Here is a 19,076-nt window from a genome sequence, read left to right as displayed (position 1 = left end):
CTTTTCTGCTGCTGGGTAAGTTTTCCGCATACGTGCAAGGAAATCGGAAAAAGGGGCGGTCTGGAGGAGGGTGTTATTTCACCATTCGCCATAACCATATTCCACTTTCTTTGGCTTCAAGATCAAAGTGCGCTTGTGTTCCGGGTTTGCTTGCAAAGAGAAAGCGAGAAAGGCATAGAACGCGAAGTCGAAAGTGCGAGCAAGATAGAAGCAATATTGTGACAGATTATTGTTGTTGCTATCTGATGGATGTGTTGTTGATACAGGGGTTTTCAGTTGAAATATAAAATGCAAAGTCTATATAATATACAGGTCGATGCGTTTAGAGCAAAGGGACAAGTAAGCTTAGGAAGAGTTTTCGGCTCGAGGAGACGAATACTTTTTGACGTAAAGCCTTCGGCAATCACCCCCTTTCAACTGAAAACTTTTTGACATCTCGGACCGTGTATAGTGGCTTTGACAGTTAGAATGAAAACTGTTTGTGTAGATCACAATAGCCTGTTTGTGTTGGATGTATCGTTTCTTGCGCGAACGAGTGTTATTTTCACTGTTTCAAGAGATTCTTTACAGAGTGAAGGACTGGATTTGTATAGGATGTAGGAATGGGTCAAGCGTGTATGCCCTATTCGAAGGCGGGACTCGTTAGTGGTGGCTGGATTTGGTATCTTTCCATGAAGTGGTGTTGTGCTTGATGGGGCGGAGTTAGCGGAGGCCAAGTGTTGGGAGGTTTTGGGGTTTGGTAATGTGGAAGACATCTCGGTGGGAACGGGTGTTGTGTGCTACTGTTAGACGAAGTCGACCTCTGTTGGCCAGGCGGTCAACTTTGCGTTGTTTCCGGAATGACCCTCAGAAAACTATATTCGGGGACACAGGTATCTAGGATTCTAGGAGCTGAAAGGAGTTGCAAAGAGCCGTCATAAAGTCATTTGAGGCAAACAACTACTGGAACTCTGAGAATTACGATTTTAAATTGGTTTTTTAAACTTGATTACTGTCAGGATTCCTTCACGTTGCGTTTTAGAAATTTGAAACCATCCTATTTTATATTTGAATTGGAATGAAAACCCCTGTAAAGGGAGAAGAAAAAGTGAGGTTAAATCGTATTTGACAGTGCATTCTGTAAGAGTGAGCGAGATGTCTTGCATCTTGCATGCATACGGGTTTTTTTTGGGAAAAAGTATCAGAATTGCTCTTGGAAACACAACAACACGGCGAAGCTATGGAGATAGTTTTCCCCAATTTTCCATGTCAAAAATTTGGAAAATTTAATATTTTTTTAGATTTTGGATAATATGTAATGAGATGGGTCACCCTTCAGATCTTTATGAGCGCTCGAATTATCCAAAAAAAAGGTCAACAACGCTCAAACGAAAGCGATACTGTTTTGCTACTATCCTCCGTAAGGACACCAGAGTATCAATTTGTTTTTTTTTTTGGCCCATGAAGCAAGAATTTAAGCAAACTTTTAAACTACTGTTTTTACTTGCTTTTCCAGTGGTTCTGGTGAAAATGTAAATTTTGGAAAAGGTCAGTTTTTCACCACCTGACTCTGACGTCTACCGATGAGAGAATGAGCCGTGAGTCGTTGGAAAAGTCATCCGATTTTTCCAAACAAGAAGGACTACGCACACTAACACACCTTCGAAACACAGGGACAAAACATGCTGCTTTCGCGAGAGGAGTAAAACATTAAAGGGGGTTTTTTTGGTAGGGATAACACATCCCTCTCCCTTACAAATAGGACGAGAGTGCGAGAGAGAGAGAGAGAGTGTGAAAATATGCTACTATCGGGAGCATAAGAAAACGAGGCACAGATCGCAGAAGCACACGACAGTTTGGCTTCTTCTTTTGGCAATTGGTTCGCACGAAACTGTGTCTCCTGTCGTCGGTCCTGTGGCCAGTCTCTGTCCTGCCAGTGAGAGGTGAAAAATTGTGTTGTGTTGTGTAAGTGTTTCAGCGTTGTTCCGTACCGATTGTTGATTGGTGGGTTTTAATAGTAGGAATGAAGTAGGTGTTGATAGTGCGGATAGTTCTATAAGCTAGGAAGTGTTTTAGTACTGATGAACAAGGCAGAAATTGTAACCAAAAGAATGTAAGACAATCGAAAAGTCAAGGTAAATGCGTAGTAATTATGTACCAAAAAGAGAGTGAATCTCCACTTGCCACGATCATTGGTTATATACAGATACCTTTAATTTCCCTGTTCAACGGACCAACATCTACTGTCGACATTCTTTGTTGTCTACGTCCTCAGAAGTGTAAAAAACTATTGCGTAAATTCTGTAACCGTGTTCTAAACTTTTGAATGCGCATTCAAAATAAAAATCCATATTACGTCCCTCCTTAAAACTGGTAGAAAATCCTTTTTTTTTGTTGTTGTATCAAATATTTTCGCACAACCAAACAAACCTTGGATCGAAGTAGGTCGGATCAGCTAGCAGAGTGCTCAGGGAGTAGTTGGCTTTCTCACTCTACATAGCTCTATTGTCCAACCGTCTCATCCCGAACCGAACTCTCATTCTCACTCGCGTAGACACTATTCTATTTCCACCCAGTTTTCCCTCCCAGTTCAGGAGCCATTCCTCCCCTTCTCCCTCAAATATCCTCCCAAACGTTTACGTTCATTTCCTCGACAGTTCTTGAGGGTGACCCCTATATGTGGGTGAGGACAGTTATCCGGTGAAAAATTAAGCCCTGTCTACCGTACGGACAAACACACCTCCTCCACACAGCTGACCCGACGACCCGTCGATTTGCCGTGTTTCCTAATTTCGTACCACTTCGTATCGGCGCCGCAACAAACAAAACAACAAGCAAAAATTGTCCACATCCATTCGGTATTTCATAACGTTTTTATTTTTATACTTTTAGAGACCGACTAACTACTCCTCACTCACCAACCAGCGCAGTAAGAGATCGCCTGTAGTGAGATGAGTGCACGTTGTGCATCTAGCACCCCGTACACAGAGCGTGAAAGCGTGCAGTGGTGCAATTAGGTCCATGCGGTGTTTTTTTATTTTGTTCGCCAATGCAACACAGAACGTGCGATTGCTGCTGTGTTTTCGTGTGCGAAAACGCTCCCTCTACTGCCCTGCTGGTGGAAGCTGCTGATTCCCGTGCCCCGCGAGCGTGAGATGAGCGACGTGTGGTGACGTTGTTGTTCTTGACTCGATGCTCGATCACAGTTACATAAAGTTAGGTTGGTGATACAGTTTTGGCTCACGCGGCTTTTCACGCGGTGAGATAGGGAAAATCTGCACGCACACAAACACACACGCACGCACGGCACAGTGAGTGTGAGTAAGTGAGTGTGAGAAAACTGTTGTGTTGTGTGGTGAAAAGTGTTGTTGTGTGGTGCCCGGTTGTGTGCGAAACTACGTGATAGGCGTGTGTGTGGTGTGTTATGTGTGCTGTTAAGTGTGTCCCCCCCGTGCTTTTAATCGTTTGACCGCGAAGAAGAATTAGTGTGTGTTGGAAACTCTAAATCACCCCACCTTGACGTGTCCATCAAAAGGATTCACTCCTTTTACCACAAGATATAGGAAGAAAGGCCTACAAAATATTATCTGCTTAATACATCCAGTCAACCGTCGGCACGCAGTAGTCAAAAGCAAAAGTAGTGTCCCGGACAAGCCGGAGAACTCCCTCCCCCGTGAAAACGCTACAGTGAACGTGCGTCATCGTCCCATCGTCCTCGTGTTTATCGTTGCTGGTGCTGCGGTCAAACCCGAAAAGCCGTCAAACTGGAGCGACTTCCAGAATATCTGCGCGACACGGTGGACTGGTTTATGGGGTAAGTGTGTGGTTTTTCAAATTTTTTTTAATCACCATTTCCCTATTTTTAACACTTGACACTTTTATCCAACAATCGATCGAAACCCGTACAGTGAAGGTAATTTTTTCAAATGGGTCAGCTGTTCGCTAGGGGGAGTCACATATTTGGAATAGCTCGCTTTACTATAATTAACCCTTTTCCGATAAATAATGGGCCTATTTCCTTTGTCCGGCGTTGGAAGTAGCAATTTTCTATTTTCTAAACCAATCCTGGCCCTTCCTTGTCGTACAAGAAGAATATCATCGATCAATATGAAGAAAACATTTGAAGAAATTAGTTTTATACTTGTTTTTCGCATTGGACAGGGTTTACCAGGGTGGAAAATATGTGTCCACAAGTCTAAAACGATGCGTGCATGATTTGAGCACAAATTACACCATTCTAGTAGCAACAACTTGCTACATGAATAAAGCCTCATACTTAGTGCATGCCAGTGCAAAACCAACAATTCACATCTATTGATGTATCGTTCTGCTACGTTTTAAGCCACAACATCAACCCGGGTAAGAGTGATAATTTGTTTTCGGAGCTTCGCCAAGTGTTTTTATCCATATTGACCATGTCCAGGTTTGTGGAACAGCGCGCATTTGGTGGTCAACAATCGTCGGTTGACGATACGAGACCTTTCGGTACCTCCATCCGGCGAAACCGGCTGTGGAAAAACAAAAGCCGGTTTTTGCACCACGATAATGCGCCTTCCCATATGGCCATTATTTTGAGGGAGTTTTTCGAAACAACTTCCAACCCATATTGTTCCGGAACCGCTGTATTCGCCAGATTTGGCACCAGCCGACTTCTGGCTGTTCAACAAGCTAAAACGGCCGCTTCGGGGACACCGTTTGACACTATCGAGGGGATAGAAGCCGCAGCGACGCCGGAACTAAAGGAAATCCTAGCATCCGCGTTTTCCACCTGCTTCGAGGAGAGGGAGAAGAGGTGGAAAAGGTGCATTGCATCGGAAGGGGATTACTTCGAAGGTACCTTCATTTGGCGTAATGAAAGAAACATTTAAGAAAAAAAAACGCAGTCATTTTATTTTTCGGGCACAGTAGTATACAGTAGCCAATCTAACGATATTGACACATTGTTTAAAAAAATTGGATGGTGTTGCTAGAACGGGTTTTGTCGCAGACTTTTTGACATATCTCTCAGAGCTCGTCCACACGATAGATTTTCCTTTGGTCAGATAGTTAATCCGAGCTGGATTAAGCAATGCCTACCGAAGTTAGCGCAATGTATCAAAACGTACAAAAGCTTCGAATATTCACATGCATTGCCAAAATGTATGAATTTTGGGTGCCGAAATTCGATTATCATGCAAAAAATTGCAGTTCTTTTGCTAAAAAAAAGCATATTTATGACAATTATCTCTGGCAGTAAAAATAGCAAAATTTACACCGCGAACAGGTGCCAAAAGCGCGCAATATTCTCTCGTCTAGACACGGCCCTAAGCATCGTTTTCGACGAACGTTTGATTGCCTTTTTAAGGTGGTAAACCCTGTAAAGAAGCGAAGGTAAGCTTACTCTAGTTCATTCTCTAACCTTTCAAGAGCTTTTCGCACGAAGAACATATATCTTCCATTCACACGAATATGTAGCGTTTGCTAGCTTTAGCATCATCATCTATTCTATTCTATCGCTATTTTTACCGTCTCCATACTTGTTGACCTTTACGGCGGGATGTGGGCAGAGGCTCCTGGCTGTTATTTGCCCACTCGGGAGCATTAGCTCAGTGGAATGCACACCGCCGGAAAAGTATTCCGGGCGGAGACCTGTAAGTGGTGATAGAGTTAACATGATCGTCCTGAGCGTATATTTTTCCCAATAACCCTGCATATTCTACCGACACAAGGTATTGATTTTCTAATCTCATCTCTGGCGCACGGCGTAACACCAAGATGATGTCAGCTGGGAGGAAGATAGGAAAAAAATAATGTTTTTACATTTATGACAAGCGAATAAAAAGTGTTATTAATTGCTTTTTCCAGTTTGTCGAGATACGATCAGTTAAAGGTGGGTTTTTTTCCCTAGATTTACGTGTGTTTCCACCAATTAAAATGTAAAGAAGAGAAAAAAACACACAAAACTTCAAATCGCTGGAAAAACATCGACCGCATTAGTATTAGTTTTCCTCATTTTCCATACCGCACCAGTCTGTCTCTTGCCAAGGGGAAACCTTGCTTTTCCGGGTATCACACACAAGCATCGCAATTCGAAAATGGTGGAAAACGGAGGAAAAAACACACGCACGCATAAGCCCCACTTTTTTTACGCTACTGGCCGAGTAAAGCCGCAGTAAAGACAAAAAGGGGCTTTGGACAAAATTGGATTTTCTCCTTCGGACCCGTTTTTCGCAGCAAGGCAAACAGGAGTTCGGAGAGGAAATCCAATAGTGTGAAGCAGCAAGTACAAAACGTGAAGAAAAGTATCATTTCAATGGGAAAATCTGTTCATTTGCATACCACACACAGTAAAGGAAATGCATATGTTTGGATGGGATGGGTGTTTTTTCCCCCTTTTTCATTTGAATTGTTGTTGTGCAAAAATAATAATAAACTGATGTATGGAGAGAGAGCGAAAAAAAAGAAGATATATTTCACTCACGCTGCTTTTTTCCCTTATCAATCTCAGCACTGACGATCGATCAATGTTATCGTTCAATCACCGTTTTCTGAGTGCCCCGGGGAATGTCAAATTAAGTTTACGATGAATCATCGTGTATCTCATGTTGGCCTCTCGCTTTTATGGTGTGCGTTTACACCGATGATTTGCTGCTGTGAGCAATAGTTTGCCACACTGATTTGTTGCACATAATAGCGATCGATCGATCGTTATTGTAACACAAAATGGTGTGTGCGTGTGTGTGTATTTTCCAACGCAGCCCGCTGGAAGAAGAAGTCTTTCAGCATACGGACTGTGCGGTGGTGTGTTGGTTTGTTTGCTAATTTTCCTTTTTGGATGGTTTTTCCTTTCTCCTTCTCTTTCGTACCACTTTTGCATTTTCTGCAACGTGAGCAGTGAACGCTGCTTTAGTATCTAATTAGTGTGTAGTTTTGGGGAAAATTTTCCCCTCATACACACACACACACACACACACACACACACACACACACACACACACACACACACACACACACACACACACACACACACACAACTGTAAAGAAGTTGCTGTTTTGTGTCGGTGTTTGTGCTGGAAGAAAAAGAATAGAGGAACAGAAACTCACACTCATACAAATAGATGTGAAACGGTCGGAAAAACGTGATGGAAAACTCACGATGATAAATAAACTAGGTGAGGAGTGCAAAGAGAAGAGAACCGAAGCATTTTGAGTATGTAAATTATTCTACACTGGCAGCAGATGCATGATGGATCACGGATGTGCACAGGTCGCCATTGCACACGTGTACAGATCATTTTTATATGCGTTTTTCACTTATGTAGAGGACTTTTTCACCATCCTATGGACAATTGTTTTCTGTGGAGAAAAATATATATTTTTGGAAAACTGTATTTTTCTCATCCTGTCAAATTGAGCGGGTTGTTTGCACTTATCAGTGTTCCTTTTGCAACTTTTTGACGCTTTTAACAACTGTACTTGAGGCGAAACGATTAGGGATGCAATCGCACGACAGATTGACATATGTTGATTAAAATTTTTTTAAATTTTTAATCAGAAGTCTTCGTCGTATGCTCGATTGTTTGACGTAAGCTGGCAAAAATTTTCCATATTTTGAAACTGCGTCATCATCAGTATTCGCTAATGGTTGGGAGCTTTTCCAGGATTATTGTCAATGTTAGTCGAAGATTCATAAGCCGGCGTGGAACATTTTGGCCGTGACACACTCCTTTTTTCTCGTTTTCCGTCCTATAGTCTACAGTATTGGACAAAACAAGTGCAACCAATCAATCCGACTCATGAAACCCTACGTTGAAGGTTCATAATGAATCAACTGTGAGAAAGATGTTTTTAAGTTGATTGAAACATCACTTTTCGTGTTTATTATAACGTAAACTTCGTAAAAAAATATAAAAAATCAATGTTTTCCTCCTGGACAAAACAAGTACAACAAAACATGATCAATTCGGTGATTCATGATCTCCCACAAGGCTCTCTGTAGAGTTCATATCCGGAGATTTGGGTGGCCAGTTCATCATCATGATTTCATTAAACCTTAAACCACTATTTAACCACTTTGGCAGTGTGCTTCGGATCGTTGTCTGGCTGGAATATCCATTTTAATGGCATATTGCATACAGAATAAGGCAACAGAACATGTTTCAGGATGTCATTGTACATGAAACGGTCCATTATTCCATCCATTTGATGAATTGGACGGAGACCGCTCGCAGAAAAAACATCCCCAAAGCATTGCTCATCCTCCGCCATGATTCACCGTCTTTTGACAGTGAACGTGAGTCTAAGCGTTTTCTAGTTGTTCGACGTACACGGCAAATCCCGTCGCTTCCAAAGATGTTGAGATTCGACTCATCACTGCACAGAGCCGTCCTCCATTTCTGCACATATCAGTCAATATGGGATTGAGCAAACAGAAGTCTTTTATTCTTCAACGGCAAGTCGTCTGATTGTCGGGTCCGAAACAGATAACTGCATATCCATTCGCACCTCGAACGAAGATTTGAAAGAAGCCTTTTTCATGCTTCGTACGATCATAGTGTCCTCTCTTGGCGTGGCGGGCCGTGGTCTTCCGCCTCTATTGTCCACATAAATCTTTCCGGTTGCACGAAACTTCGAGCACAGTCTAGATACGGTCCATTTTTCCACCTCATACTTGTCACAAATTGTTTTTTGTGACATTTCACTCTTGAAATCATCGATTATTTTCATTCTTAGTTTCACTCCAAGGCTGTCAGATGTCATTCTGGTGTTTAGTAACAAAAATATAAAGAAAGCATCCGTACTGACCTTCCTCAATAATTATCAACGTTTATTTACCTTGTAATGTTACAATAGTACAAAAAAGACACTTTTTTCAGCAAGCGAATATTTTTCCGACGTAAAATAAAGTTCTTAAACGATGCTGGTAGAGAGAATAGTTCAAAGAAGCAAGAAATTGCAGTTGTTTTGACCGGCACAAAATGGTTCTTGTCCACAAAACACTCGCTGTGATCATCTGGACAGCGAAATATCTAGACTCCTGAACCGTCAACTGCAGTAAGTGTCTCGTTTTCTATTTAAAAAAATTAAATCTGCTGATCTGCCGTTCACCAGAAATGCGACGACTTTTGCTGTACAGTGGTATCGGCAAGTCTAGTAAGTAACCTTATGGCTGGCATGATCTTTGAAGGGCGTTAAGCCAAGAAAAAGAAGGAAGCTAAGGTTTGTACGTACGAATTAATCTCCGGATACCAGAGGAAGTCCAGTCAAGTAACATAGGCAAACACAGGAAGAAACCAAGATCCAAGGAAGAAACGATGGATTAGGAAAACTAGCTTCTACTTGGCTTAACGACTTTCTAAGGTCACACCGGCCATCGAATGGCTTACTAGACAACCGATACCACGTAGTTGAATAGTCAGTCCTCACTACGTTGGGACGGTCTGGATGGGATTTGAATTCCTGCACTTCTGTTTGAAGACCAGCGCCGCTGTCGTATCACCACAAGGCCGCCCAAATAGCAACTAGGGCACTACTAAGGCAAATTTGTCTATGGGGTTCTGAAGGAAAAGCTCAAGTTGGGGATGCTTTTTTTTCGAATAAATCGACTAAATAAAAAGTTTTCGCAGTTTGGACTAGCCCAAGACCAAGAGTTTGTTAGTGAATTGCCACTCAAAACAAGTCTTTCTATTAAAGAAATGGTGTGACAATTTGCTCCAACATCGAGCCACACTGTACCACCGAAGCTTCTGCGCATTGTACTTGCAAAGCTTTCTTGCACATCCACCAACAATCGCATTTACCATCAACAAACCTATACCGGTGTATGTACCGCTGCCAAACTACTGTGTGTGGTTCGCGAGTTGCGTACGATCAGCTTTTGCAGCTAGTTCCGCCTCCATGGCTTCTTCACACCACAACACGGGGTTGTTTTGCTTGGATGCCCCACAAGTCTAACTGTGTGTGTGTGTGTTGTGCCTCACTGAAAATGGCACACATTTTCCTTGCCCCGCACTTATCTGAAGACCAACGCCCGTTGGTGGCGGTACAACGTGGTGCGGCGGCAGGTCTTGATCGAGCCAAAACGCAACGCATATCTTATTGTGTGTTGTTGCGCGGTTCACGTTGTTGGGGTTCCTATTTCGTGTGAGTTTTCGGAGGAGGTAAGCGGTGGGGAGTCGCTCGGAGGAGGAGACGGCCTGCAGATGGAAGATAGGAAGCTTTCGCGGCGAGCCTCGAACATCGGCAATCGATGGGTCTCGTATGGTACAGTGTATGTGTGTGTGTATGGTTTGGATAACGTTAAAGCGAAAGGCACCAGTGTCCAGCAGCGCAGTAGAAGTACACAAGGTGCCCGCCTTTTTGTGCGAGCCTGCCGTCGAAGTTGGGCGGTTGTTGAAGTGTTCCGGGCCGTCGTTAGTTGGTGGGGTGGACGAGAATTTTGGGAAGATTTTTCCCGTCGCGTACGGGTATGTGATTAGTGATCAGTGATCTTAGACGACCTCAGAGACGATCGTCGATGTGATAAGATATTCGGATCAGATATCTGATAGCTGTACAGCTCAACTGCTCAAAATTGGTCCCAAAACGTATCTACGAGCGATCAAAAGTTTCTTCATTGAGGAAGATCTCACACTCTGCTTATCGCGTCACGTCACAAAAACAAGCTGGTGTCAGAGCAGTGTGTATATGGTGATAATAGCTCCTCCAAACCATTCCCACTTTCATCACGCACCATAGCTACTACCCCTATTTTCCACTGTTTTATCTTTACAACACAACCTTCGGCATGTCCCCCAAGGTCCCCTTATACTACTCCTCATACCGCTTCTTGACATAGTTTCGTACATATCGCTCCAGTAGTGTACACACATCCGACAGACAGTGCACCACCCCGTACAGTACAGAAAACCCCATATCGCGGTGCACACAGGTGTTTGGCAGTGTTTGCTTCGGTTGAGTCTGCTCAAACAGTGTCATCGGGTGCCATCGTTGGCCTAGTCCGCTGCCAACCTTCCTCGCGGGGTGAATTGTTGCTAGCTAGATCTTTCTGTGTTGTGTGCCGTGGGGTTGATAAAGAAGCAGGTGAATAAATTGCTTGTTCTGAGAGGCTTTCTTCGAGGTTTTCTGTTCTGTGGAGGAGTTCGATCAGTAAGTGTTAGCGATATTGATCGATTAAGTGTGTTCTTGACGTCTAAACACTCTACCCAACACATCAGATCAGTTTTTCGCGATCCTCGCTAATCATCGACCCTATCCCACACATAGTATTACACCCTATGCATGGGCAAGGTCAAGAAGCTGTGAATTTTCCACCCATCGAAGTGGAAATGATAAATAATCATGTGAAATTTATCACCCGCACAAATACAATCACATCGCGCGAGTTGGCGTTGGGAAAGTGTGAGGGCCTTTAGACTATCTCTCTGTGCGGGTGTTTGTGTGTGTGTGTGCTCCTTCTTCTTCTTCATGTACTAGGTCGTGATGAATGAGGTGTTGCTTAAATTTCTCAATTTTCCAGCCTGTTTGTTGTGCTGGTGTGCTGCAAGAAAAATGAAGTGTGGCAGCGAGCTGAAGCCGTTTTCTCCTTAGTGTGTGAGGGTGTGAAGTGAGCTCGCGAGGTCTTACCCGTTGGTGTGTTGATGTGTAGCAAGAGCGTTTTTGGTCAATAGTGTGTCGATTGAAACTAAAATTCGTTGGTTAAGCAAAAGGTGCAAGCATCAACCAGTGTTGGCGAATCTCCCGGAAACGATTCCCGCTTCCGACGCGTGCACGACTATGGACGGTGGTGGTGGTGGTCTGAGCAGTAGTAGCCGCTTCTCCAAAATGTGGACCACAGCCGTCCTGAACGCGATCACAAGCCGAGCGACATCGGCTTCGAAAAATTTCTCCGTACGCTACTCCTCCATACCGAACAATGATGGATCGTCCGGTGGTACGTCAGCGTCCGCGAGTAATCTCAGCAAGATTATGGGCGGTTCCGGCATCATACTGCCGCTGGACGTCGAGGAAACGGTTACGTGCTTCTGCAGGTTAGTTTAGTACGGTAATACGGAAACGTAAAAAGTATTGTACACACATCTCAAGCTGTTGGAGGCAAATTAATCTCCTCCAGCATTCGTACCACAAATTTGCTTCTATTCGTCTAAGAGAATCTTAATTGCTCGGGATTGTTGGGGCGCAGTTCCGTGCCGCTAAACTTCTAAACCCCTCCGCCAGGAAAACGATTCGATCCGGGAAGTATTTTTCATTCGCAATCATCATCATCATCGATGGGCTATTTCCATCTTCCGAAGTTGGTTTTGGAAGTAACAAACAAATTAAACAACAGGTCAAGAGAGCAGTTGCAAGTAAGTCAATTTTTAATTTGAGAGTCTTCCTTTATGGTTTGGCAAATCTTCGGAAGAAGAGCTTGCAGCAGCCAATGTTTGTAAGCGAATGGAGTTAGGAAGTTGAACTGTTCTATCCTTCAGGTTCTCCCTCAGAAATCACTGCAAATTCGTTCGCAAAACTTGTGAACGTTATTGGCAACTCTTGTTGCGGCGATGGATTGTGACGCATTCGTCCGTTCTAGAAAACCCCATTCGAACGTCATACATCCTCTTGGGGTTGCCTATGTTTCTGAAGTCTCAGGACTGTTGAACTCAAATAGTTCCTGCCAATAATCCTTTCACGACACCTGATGGATGATCGCATTTTGGGCGCATTGTTGGTAGCTTCTACACTTGATAGGCTCACCCAAAACACTTTATTAGGTACAACACGCATCACGCACATGCTCCACTAAAGAAGCCTTTTCCTTCCGGGATGTAGATGGTTGAAAAATTTGCCTGGAGTGTGGCTGTATATATCTTCAATCCCTTGGAGACCTTGCCTGGAAATAGGAACAGGAACAGCAAATGAAATTAGTCAGAGCGTCACGAATTGTGCACGAGTGGCAGCAGAGTACTAGTATTGGTGTTGCAGTTGGAAGCAACAATAGGAGACAATGTGTTCCTCCGTCACCGTACGTACGGTGGTCCACGTGCCATTTTGTGCCACACATCATCATTCCCCTGTTGTGAATTATTTGCGCTTGCCGTCGTTTCGCGGTTGACCACATCCGGCCACAGGGGCGGTCAGGTGGACGAAGGTGTGTGAGTTGTGATAGTGAAATTCGATTAGGTTTGCTGGAAGATATTATTGTTGTGGTTGGGGGATTTTTTGGGGTACAACACTGTGGTTGGCGGTTTTAGGCTGTTAGGGCGTTAGAAAATGTGTTGATTGCAAGTAAAATGTACATCGCGGATCGATGTTGATGGAAATTTAATCGAAGAAAATATTTTATTTACTTGTAGTTATATTTAAGGTGAAAAGATCTCACGTTAATATAGTTGTTATAGGCAAGAAACACATCAAATTTGCTTAGAATAAAAACCTTTACGGCGAGATTTTTGTTGAGATTCAAACACACGACCTTCCGTGTCTTTCGACACATCCAATTACTTACGGCTATCGATGGCATATGTTTCGCAACTGATTGTAGGTATACTTAAAACCTCTGTAATGCTTATTCGCAGCCAAGAAGAAAGCAAACATACTTGGCCTAAAATTTAATATATCGTTACATACTGTAACACGTGTTCTTTCGGTAAAGCACACTTATTGGCTTACGGATTGGTGTTTACACGCGTACTAACATCGTGGACGTTAGTTGCTAAACTCGCAAAAACTCTAAAAACATTTTAACATAATTTACTATTCCTATTATAAGTAAATTTATTAGGTTAAAGTAATCCACTATTTTGATCAACTGACTTGTTTTTCACGTCGTTCAGTAAGTGCACTAAACGGTGGAAAGTTTGTAGGTGGCGACCCTTCAAGTGCCACCACTTGAAGGTCATTTTGGGAAAGACACCACTCACTCACCAACTACACAAAACAAGTCAAAGCAGTGTCGTCCGGAAAGTGGACACCGAAAGGCTTCTTCGCGTCCTTCAATTTGACTCATTATCATCCATTCTTGGGGGTGTCCGGTTGCGCTCGATTTGAGTCCGGGGCACGCTGTACGCATGCTAATGTAAGGTGGAAAAAATACACATTCACGAAGTACCTTTCGTCAATCGTGAGTGTGTTGCTCACTTGTTAAGCCCATTAGTATCAGCACAAGGTGGAAAACAGCGGCAGCGAATTGCTCTTTTCTGCTTAAGAAAATATTTCTGAAGACGATGAAAAAAATCACAATCACATGTCAATCATTTTTCACCTGCTTCATTCTGTACATTCCCTTTTTTTAAGGAGATTTTCCAAAAGTAAATTGTGCCTCTGCACCGTTTTGTTTTCTTCTTCTGCTTCTGTTAACCATAAGTACCGGAAGAGGTAAAAAAGCGTTAAGAAACCTCCCTGATGCTGATATAATATGCGTTGGCGCGTAAGCTTTGCGATGAAGCCTGGCCTGAACCGGTAAAAAAAATCATTCTCAAACTAACAGTAACAACCGGCAAAAATCCCCAAACCCATTTCTTTCCTTCTTTTTGCCAAACCGTGGGCCAAAATTCACACACACACACACACTCAACAACAAAATGGCATCGTCAACATGAATCAGGTGAGAAAGAGCACCAAAAGTTCGGGAAATCTTGTAGGTGGAAAGGATGAAAAGAATGCCCAAAAGATAAAAGCGTGGAATCGTGTGGGTACAACCACACCGAGCAGCAGTAGCACCAATCCGATGACGATACACGTACCATAGCCGTCCACTTTGGGATTGAAAGAAAAGAGAAAAAGTAAAATCCCAGCACAGACCCCGCACAGAATAACAGGAAGTAATGTGTAATAAATCATTTTTAACAATGTTGTTCTGGTTTTTTGCGTTTTTTTCTTTCTTCGTTTGGGTGGTTTGGCTGATGAATTTTATATCTGGTGTTTAGTCATTTTCGGTAATGTTCAGACGGGTGAATGCGTAGAGCCCCGTAACTGTCGCCACGCGTTAGAATCAGTTGCTTTGTTCTGGTTTAACGTTTTCATTTGAATTTAATCACTGTCGATCACTGTGCGATCTTTTGAAAGACTTTAAACATGTTTTTTGCGTTTTTTAATATTTTTATTATCTTCCGTTTCTTCTTTTTAGATAATTATGAACAAATTTCATAAGGAATTGTAAAATTTTTAATTTTTTGAATATCAATTTATTTGTTTTATGATTTGATCGGTGTGCTATTCATATTACGTTTTGTGTTTGATGATTTACAACATTTTTCTTCTTGGCCTGCTCAGGATTGAGCACGTCGCGTCGACATGGGCAGGTCGCCAATCAGTTTCCAGGAATCTCGCTCTAGGGCTGCAGTCCGATTTCCTTTGACCGATATAGGTTTGACTCCACTCGATCCAGCCTACGATCTTTCTGTGCTTATCTCGTGTCGAATGGGTCGCTGACGAGCCCATTCTTGGTTGAGCATGAGTCCGGCATCCTCATCACGTGGCCCAGCCGTCGTATCCTTCCGGCTTTGACTACCATTAGGATATCAGCACCGCCAAACAGCTCAGCTAGCTCGTGGTTTATTCTCCTTCGACACACGCCCTGCTCGCACAAAAATAGTCCTTAGCACCCGTCGTTCGAAAATGGCGAGTGCATTGGCGTCCTCCGTCAGCATAGTCCAGGTGCATTTCGTGTGTTGTTGGAGTCTCCCGGATCGTAGGAGTTTGTGGAGTCCGTAGTAGGCACGATTCCCCTGAACAATGCGCCTTCGGTAGATGATTGAAGGTAGCAGAACCCCTCTACCACCTCAAGATCGTCACCATCAACTGATACTCTGTTTCCGAGTCGTGCGCGATCACGGTGAGAGCCTCCGGCAAACAGGTATTTTGTCTTCGTCGCATTGATCCTCAATCGAATTCTATTTACCTCGCGTTTGAGTCGGGTATACGCCTCGCACACCGCCGCAGTTGTCCGTCCGATGATGTCGATGTCATCCGCGCTTCGCATGGCATCCTCCAGACCCCGGTGACATTCGAACGATTCCGACAGCATGCTCGAATCTCTCACCCATCACTGCACTTTGTCCATACTACTGCATGGGGCTCCATAGTTCGGTCCGATCTATGGTATCGTACGCCGCCTTGAAGTCAATGAACAGGTGGTGCGTAGGGATCTGGTGCTCGCGTAATTTTTGGAGGATCTGCCGTAGAGTGAAGATTTGGTCGGTTGTCTATTTGCCTCCAACAAATCCAGCTTGATAGCTTCCGACGAAATCTGTAGCAAGGGGCTCCAGTCTGCAGAAGAGTATTCTGGATAGGATCTTATAGGCAGCATTCAGGGCTGTGATTGCCCGGAAGTTAGCACAGTCCATTCTTTCGCCCTTTTTTAAAGCCGGATGTATGACACCCAGTTTCCACTCGTCCGGTAGTTCTTCCTGATCGCAAATCTTAACAATCAATCGATGCATGGTGGCGGAAAGCCTCTCCGGACCCATCTTGAACAGCTGATGATTCGTTGCATTTCAGCTGTTAGTGGAGTGGCACTGATGACTTCGTCCAGTGCATTTAACACTTTATATCGAACATTACTCCCCATGGTGATCGAACAGTGTGAGAAAGTGTTGCGTTGTCACAAAAAAGGGACAAGTTTTAAGAGGAATCGTATACAACGAAATAGTTTTAATTAAAAACTTAACACATTCAAAACTGGGTGTTCAAACGGTACACATTGGTCGCGTGTCAAGGGGGAACGTTGTTCGTTCTTTGCTTTCCAAAGTAGGTCAAGGAGCCTCAATTATGTCATTACACTGCACATTTGCAACGACAAACTTTCTTCTGATGCTTGTCTTTCGCTCTTTCTCTCTTTCTCCCCCCCCCCCATCTGATGTAACGCATGCTTGTCCCGGATCGCTGGTGGTTGAATGTTGAAAGTTGCAGTCTGTCGTTCATTTGCATACCCAGTTTGGATACTTCTTCTGGAAGAATGTTCTCCCTTTATTTAAAAAAAGGACATAAGAAACCCTTGATGCAAGCTGTTGCAGTGATGGAATGTTTGTCCTTTTTGTTTCCACATTCCGCCCCTCTGTGAGAGAAGGCGTTGGTTGGATAACGCGTAATCCTGTAAATGTTTGGCTGAATAAAATTTTCGCCATGCCAGCGCATACAATTTATACTTTCACTGTTTAGGATGGGATGTTTTAGAAACGCTGCGAACTGCTTCTAAAAAATGCATTTGAAGGAAAGAAGGGATTTTCCTTGCATGCTCCCTTTTCTCGTAGAACATTTAAATGTAAATTTAATTATTTTTTTCACACTCTCGTGTTTGCGTGGAGTAGCATTTTTTTTTTCGTGCGAATATTTTTAAACCATGCACTCATCGTTTTGCTTGAAACTTTTTTCCCGACCATATGCGCGCTTTTTCCCCGGTCATCTGTTCATCTGGTGGCGTTGCCACGTTCTTGTGCGATGGTAATGATGGTGAAAAAAGAGGCAAATCATAAACCAAACAATGCAAATCACAGAAGAAGATGTTCTTTCCTCCCAAAAAGATATTGTGGATAACGTAGGTGTTTATTTGCCTGCTGGGGTTGTTTTCATTGTTCCGCATACGCGCATTGCATTAGCGCGGGATGAATTTTGCCGACAAAGAACGAACAGGATGAAATTAAAACATTCCAGCGCGGATAAAATGACTAATTGGTGGACGGTGGTTGCATTGTTTTGTTATTTTTGTGTAAATATTTTCCTTACATTTACTGGCTCTCTAGTGGAAAAAATGTAATGCAGTTTTTATCGCAATTTTTTTCCTTTGAACTGTCTGATAATCGGTAATCAATGCAGTGTGATTAATTAGCTCCTAAGCTAGTAATTGCATTATAGACAACAGCTAACCACAAGAGGATGTGATCGCTTGCTGCATTTCATTATTATTGCGTCAGTTAATTCTTGTCCCTTTTTGGCTGTTGCTGACGGGCGTACGAAGGTAATGGATTCAGATGTTCTGTATGATCCAAGCCAAATGTGATGTATATTTTTCTGCAAACTGCTACAAGTAAAATCAACGAACTATTTGTGATTGGATCCGTAAATCTATTTATACAATCGAACGCTTGGTTTTGAGTGTGGATTTTTGTTTGAAAAAATGATAATATAATTTAAATTTTTTTTTTAATTGATCCGCTCCATTAGTCGCTTTCTTAGCTGACAGTAAGTTGGATGAGAAACATTTACTCAAATCAATGGAAAACATATGAGCACGACCGCTAATTGAGGCTAATTGAAAGCATTTCAAGCAGACGGTTCATTAACAAATCAGTAACGTTCGTTTCTACCTTACAAATCTACTTGGACAAAATTACAGGGATTTTCAGTTGATTAGAATTGCGGACTGTTGGTTGTTGTGTTTTAGCACTCAGATTCCAGATTGTTATCAGCTGCTTGTTTCCTTGCATACTGTTCATCATTTGTTATATATTGGAAACTATGCACACACACACACACACACACACACGCTTTGAGCCCGCAATTAGTTTGTAAATCAAACAGCAATGTACAGTGGCATTACTTGCATACTTTCTAGAAAGTCGATAGAAAACAGGATTTGTTTTCGTTTTTGCGCCATCGTTTGATACTGAACAGTTCTTGATTTTTTTTTCATTAGTTTTGAAGCGATTATCGACAACGTATTATCTTATCCTCTTAAATGTATTAAAAAATTTTCATTCATTTTTTTATTGGTCATCCAAAATTTAAATGTTTTAAAAGCTTGTTTGGTAGAAAAATCCTGATCGGTACTGAGCAATTGCCGGCTGCATTTAAAAGTTAATTCCACAAATTAAATAATGTTAATACTAACTGTGTGCGAGCATTGATGACCGAAATATGCCGTTTGTATGCAGTGTTTACTGAAGTTTGATTGTTTGCAAGTGGTTAATCAATCTCTAGAAAACCCTGTAATTAAAATTGATTCAAACAGTACTTAACCCTACTTATATAAAATTTTCATAGTATTTATTAAATTTTCCATTTATTTCAGTTCAGCAAACTAAACCCCCCCCCCCCCCCCCTTTTTTTTTTTGACCATGAAATTACATTCTGTCTGTCGAATCGAAGCTTCGCTACCACATGTACGTTGGATGTTTTGAAATTAATTCCTAATAATCGTA

At 42.7% G+C, this 19,076-nt stretch overlaps 1 protein-coding gene across 1 annotated transcript in view; it reads left to right on the top strand.

The window, feature by feature from the left end:
- The first annotated feature begins 11,733 nt into the window (after positions 1 to 11,733).
- Positions 11,734 to 19,076, top strand: part of LOC126568161 (MOB kinase activator-like 2) — an 87,630-nt gene continuing 80,287 nt past the window's right edge. The window contains exon 1 of the mRNA XM_050224589.1: positions 11,734 to 11,987. Within this exon, the coding sequence (XP_050080546.1) occupies positions 11,734 to 11,987 (254 nt within the window). The remainder of the gene's footprint in view (positions 11,988 to 19,076) is intronic.

This window comes from Anopheles maculipalpis, chromosome 2RL (assembly GCF_943734695.1).
Source record: "Anopheles maculipalpis chromosome 2RL, idAnoMacuDA_375_x, whole genome shotgun sequence".
NCBI classification, from domain to species: Eukaryota; Metazoa; Arthropoda; class Insecta; order Diptera; family Culicidae; genus Anopheles; species Anopheles maculipalpis.
This window is presented reverse-complemented; position numbering and strand designations above follow the sequence as displayed.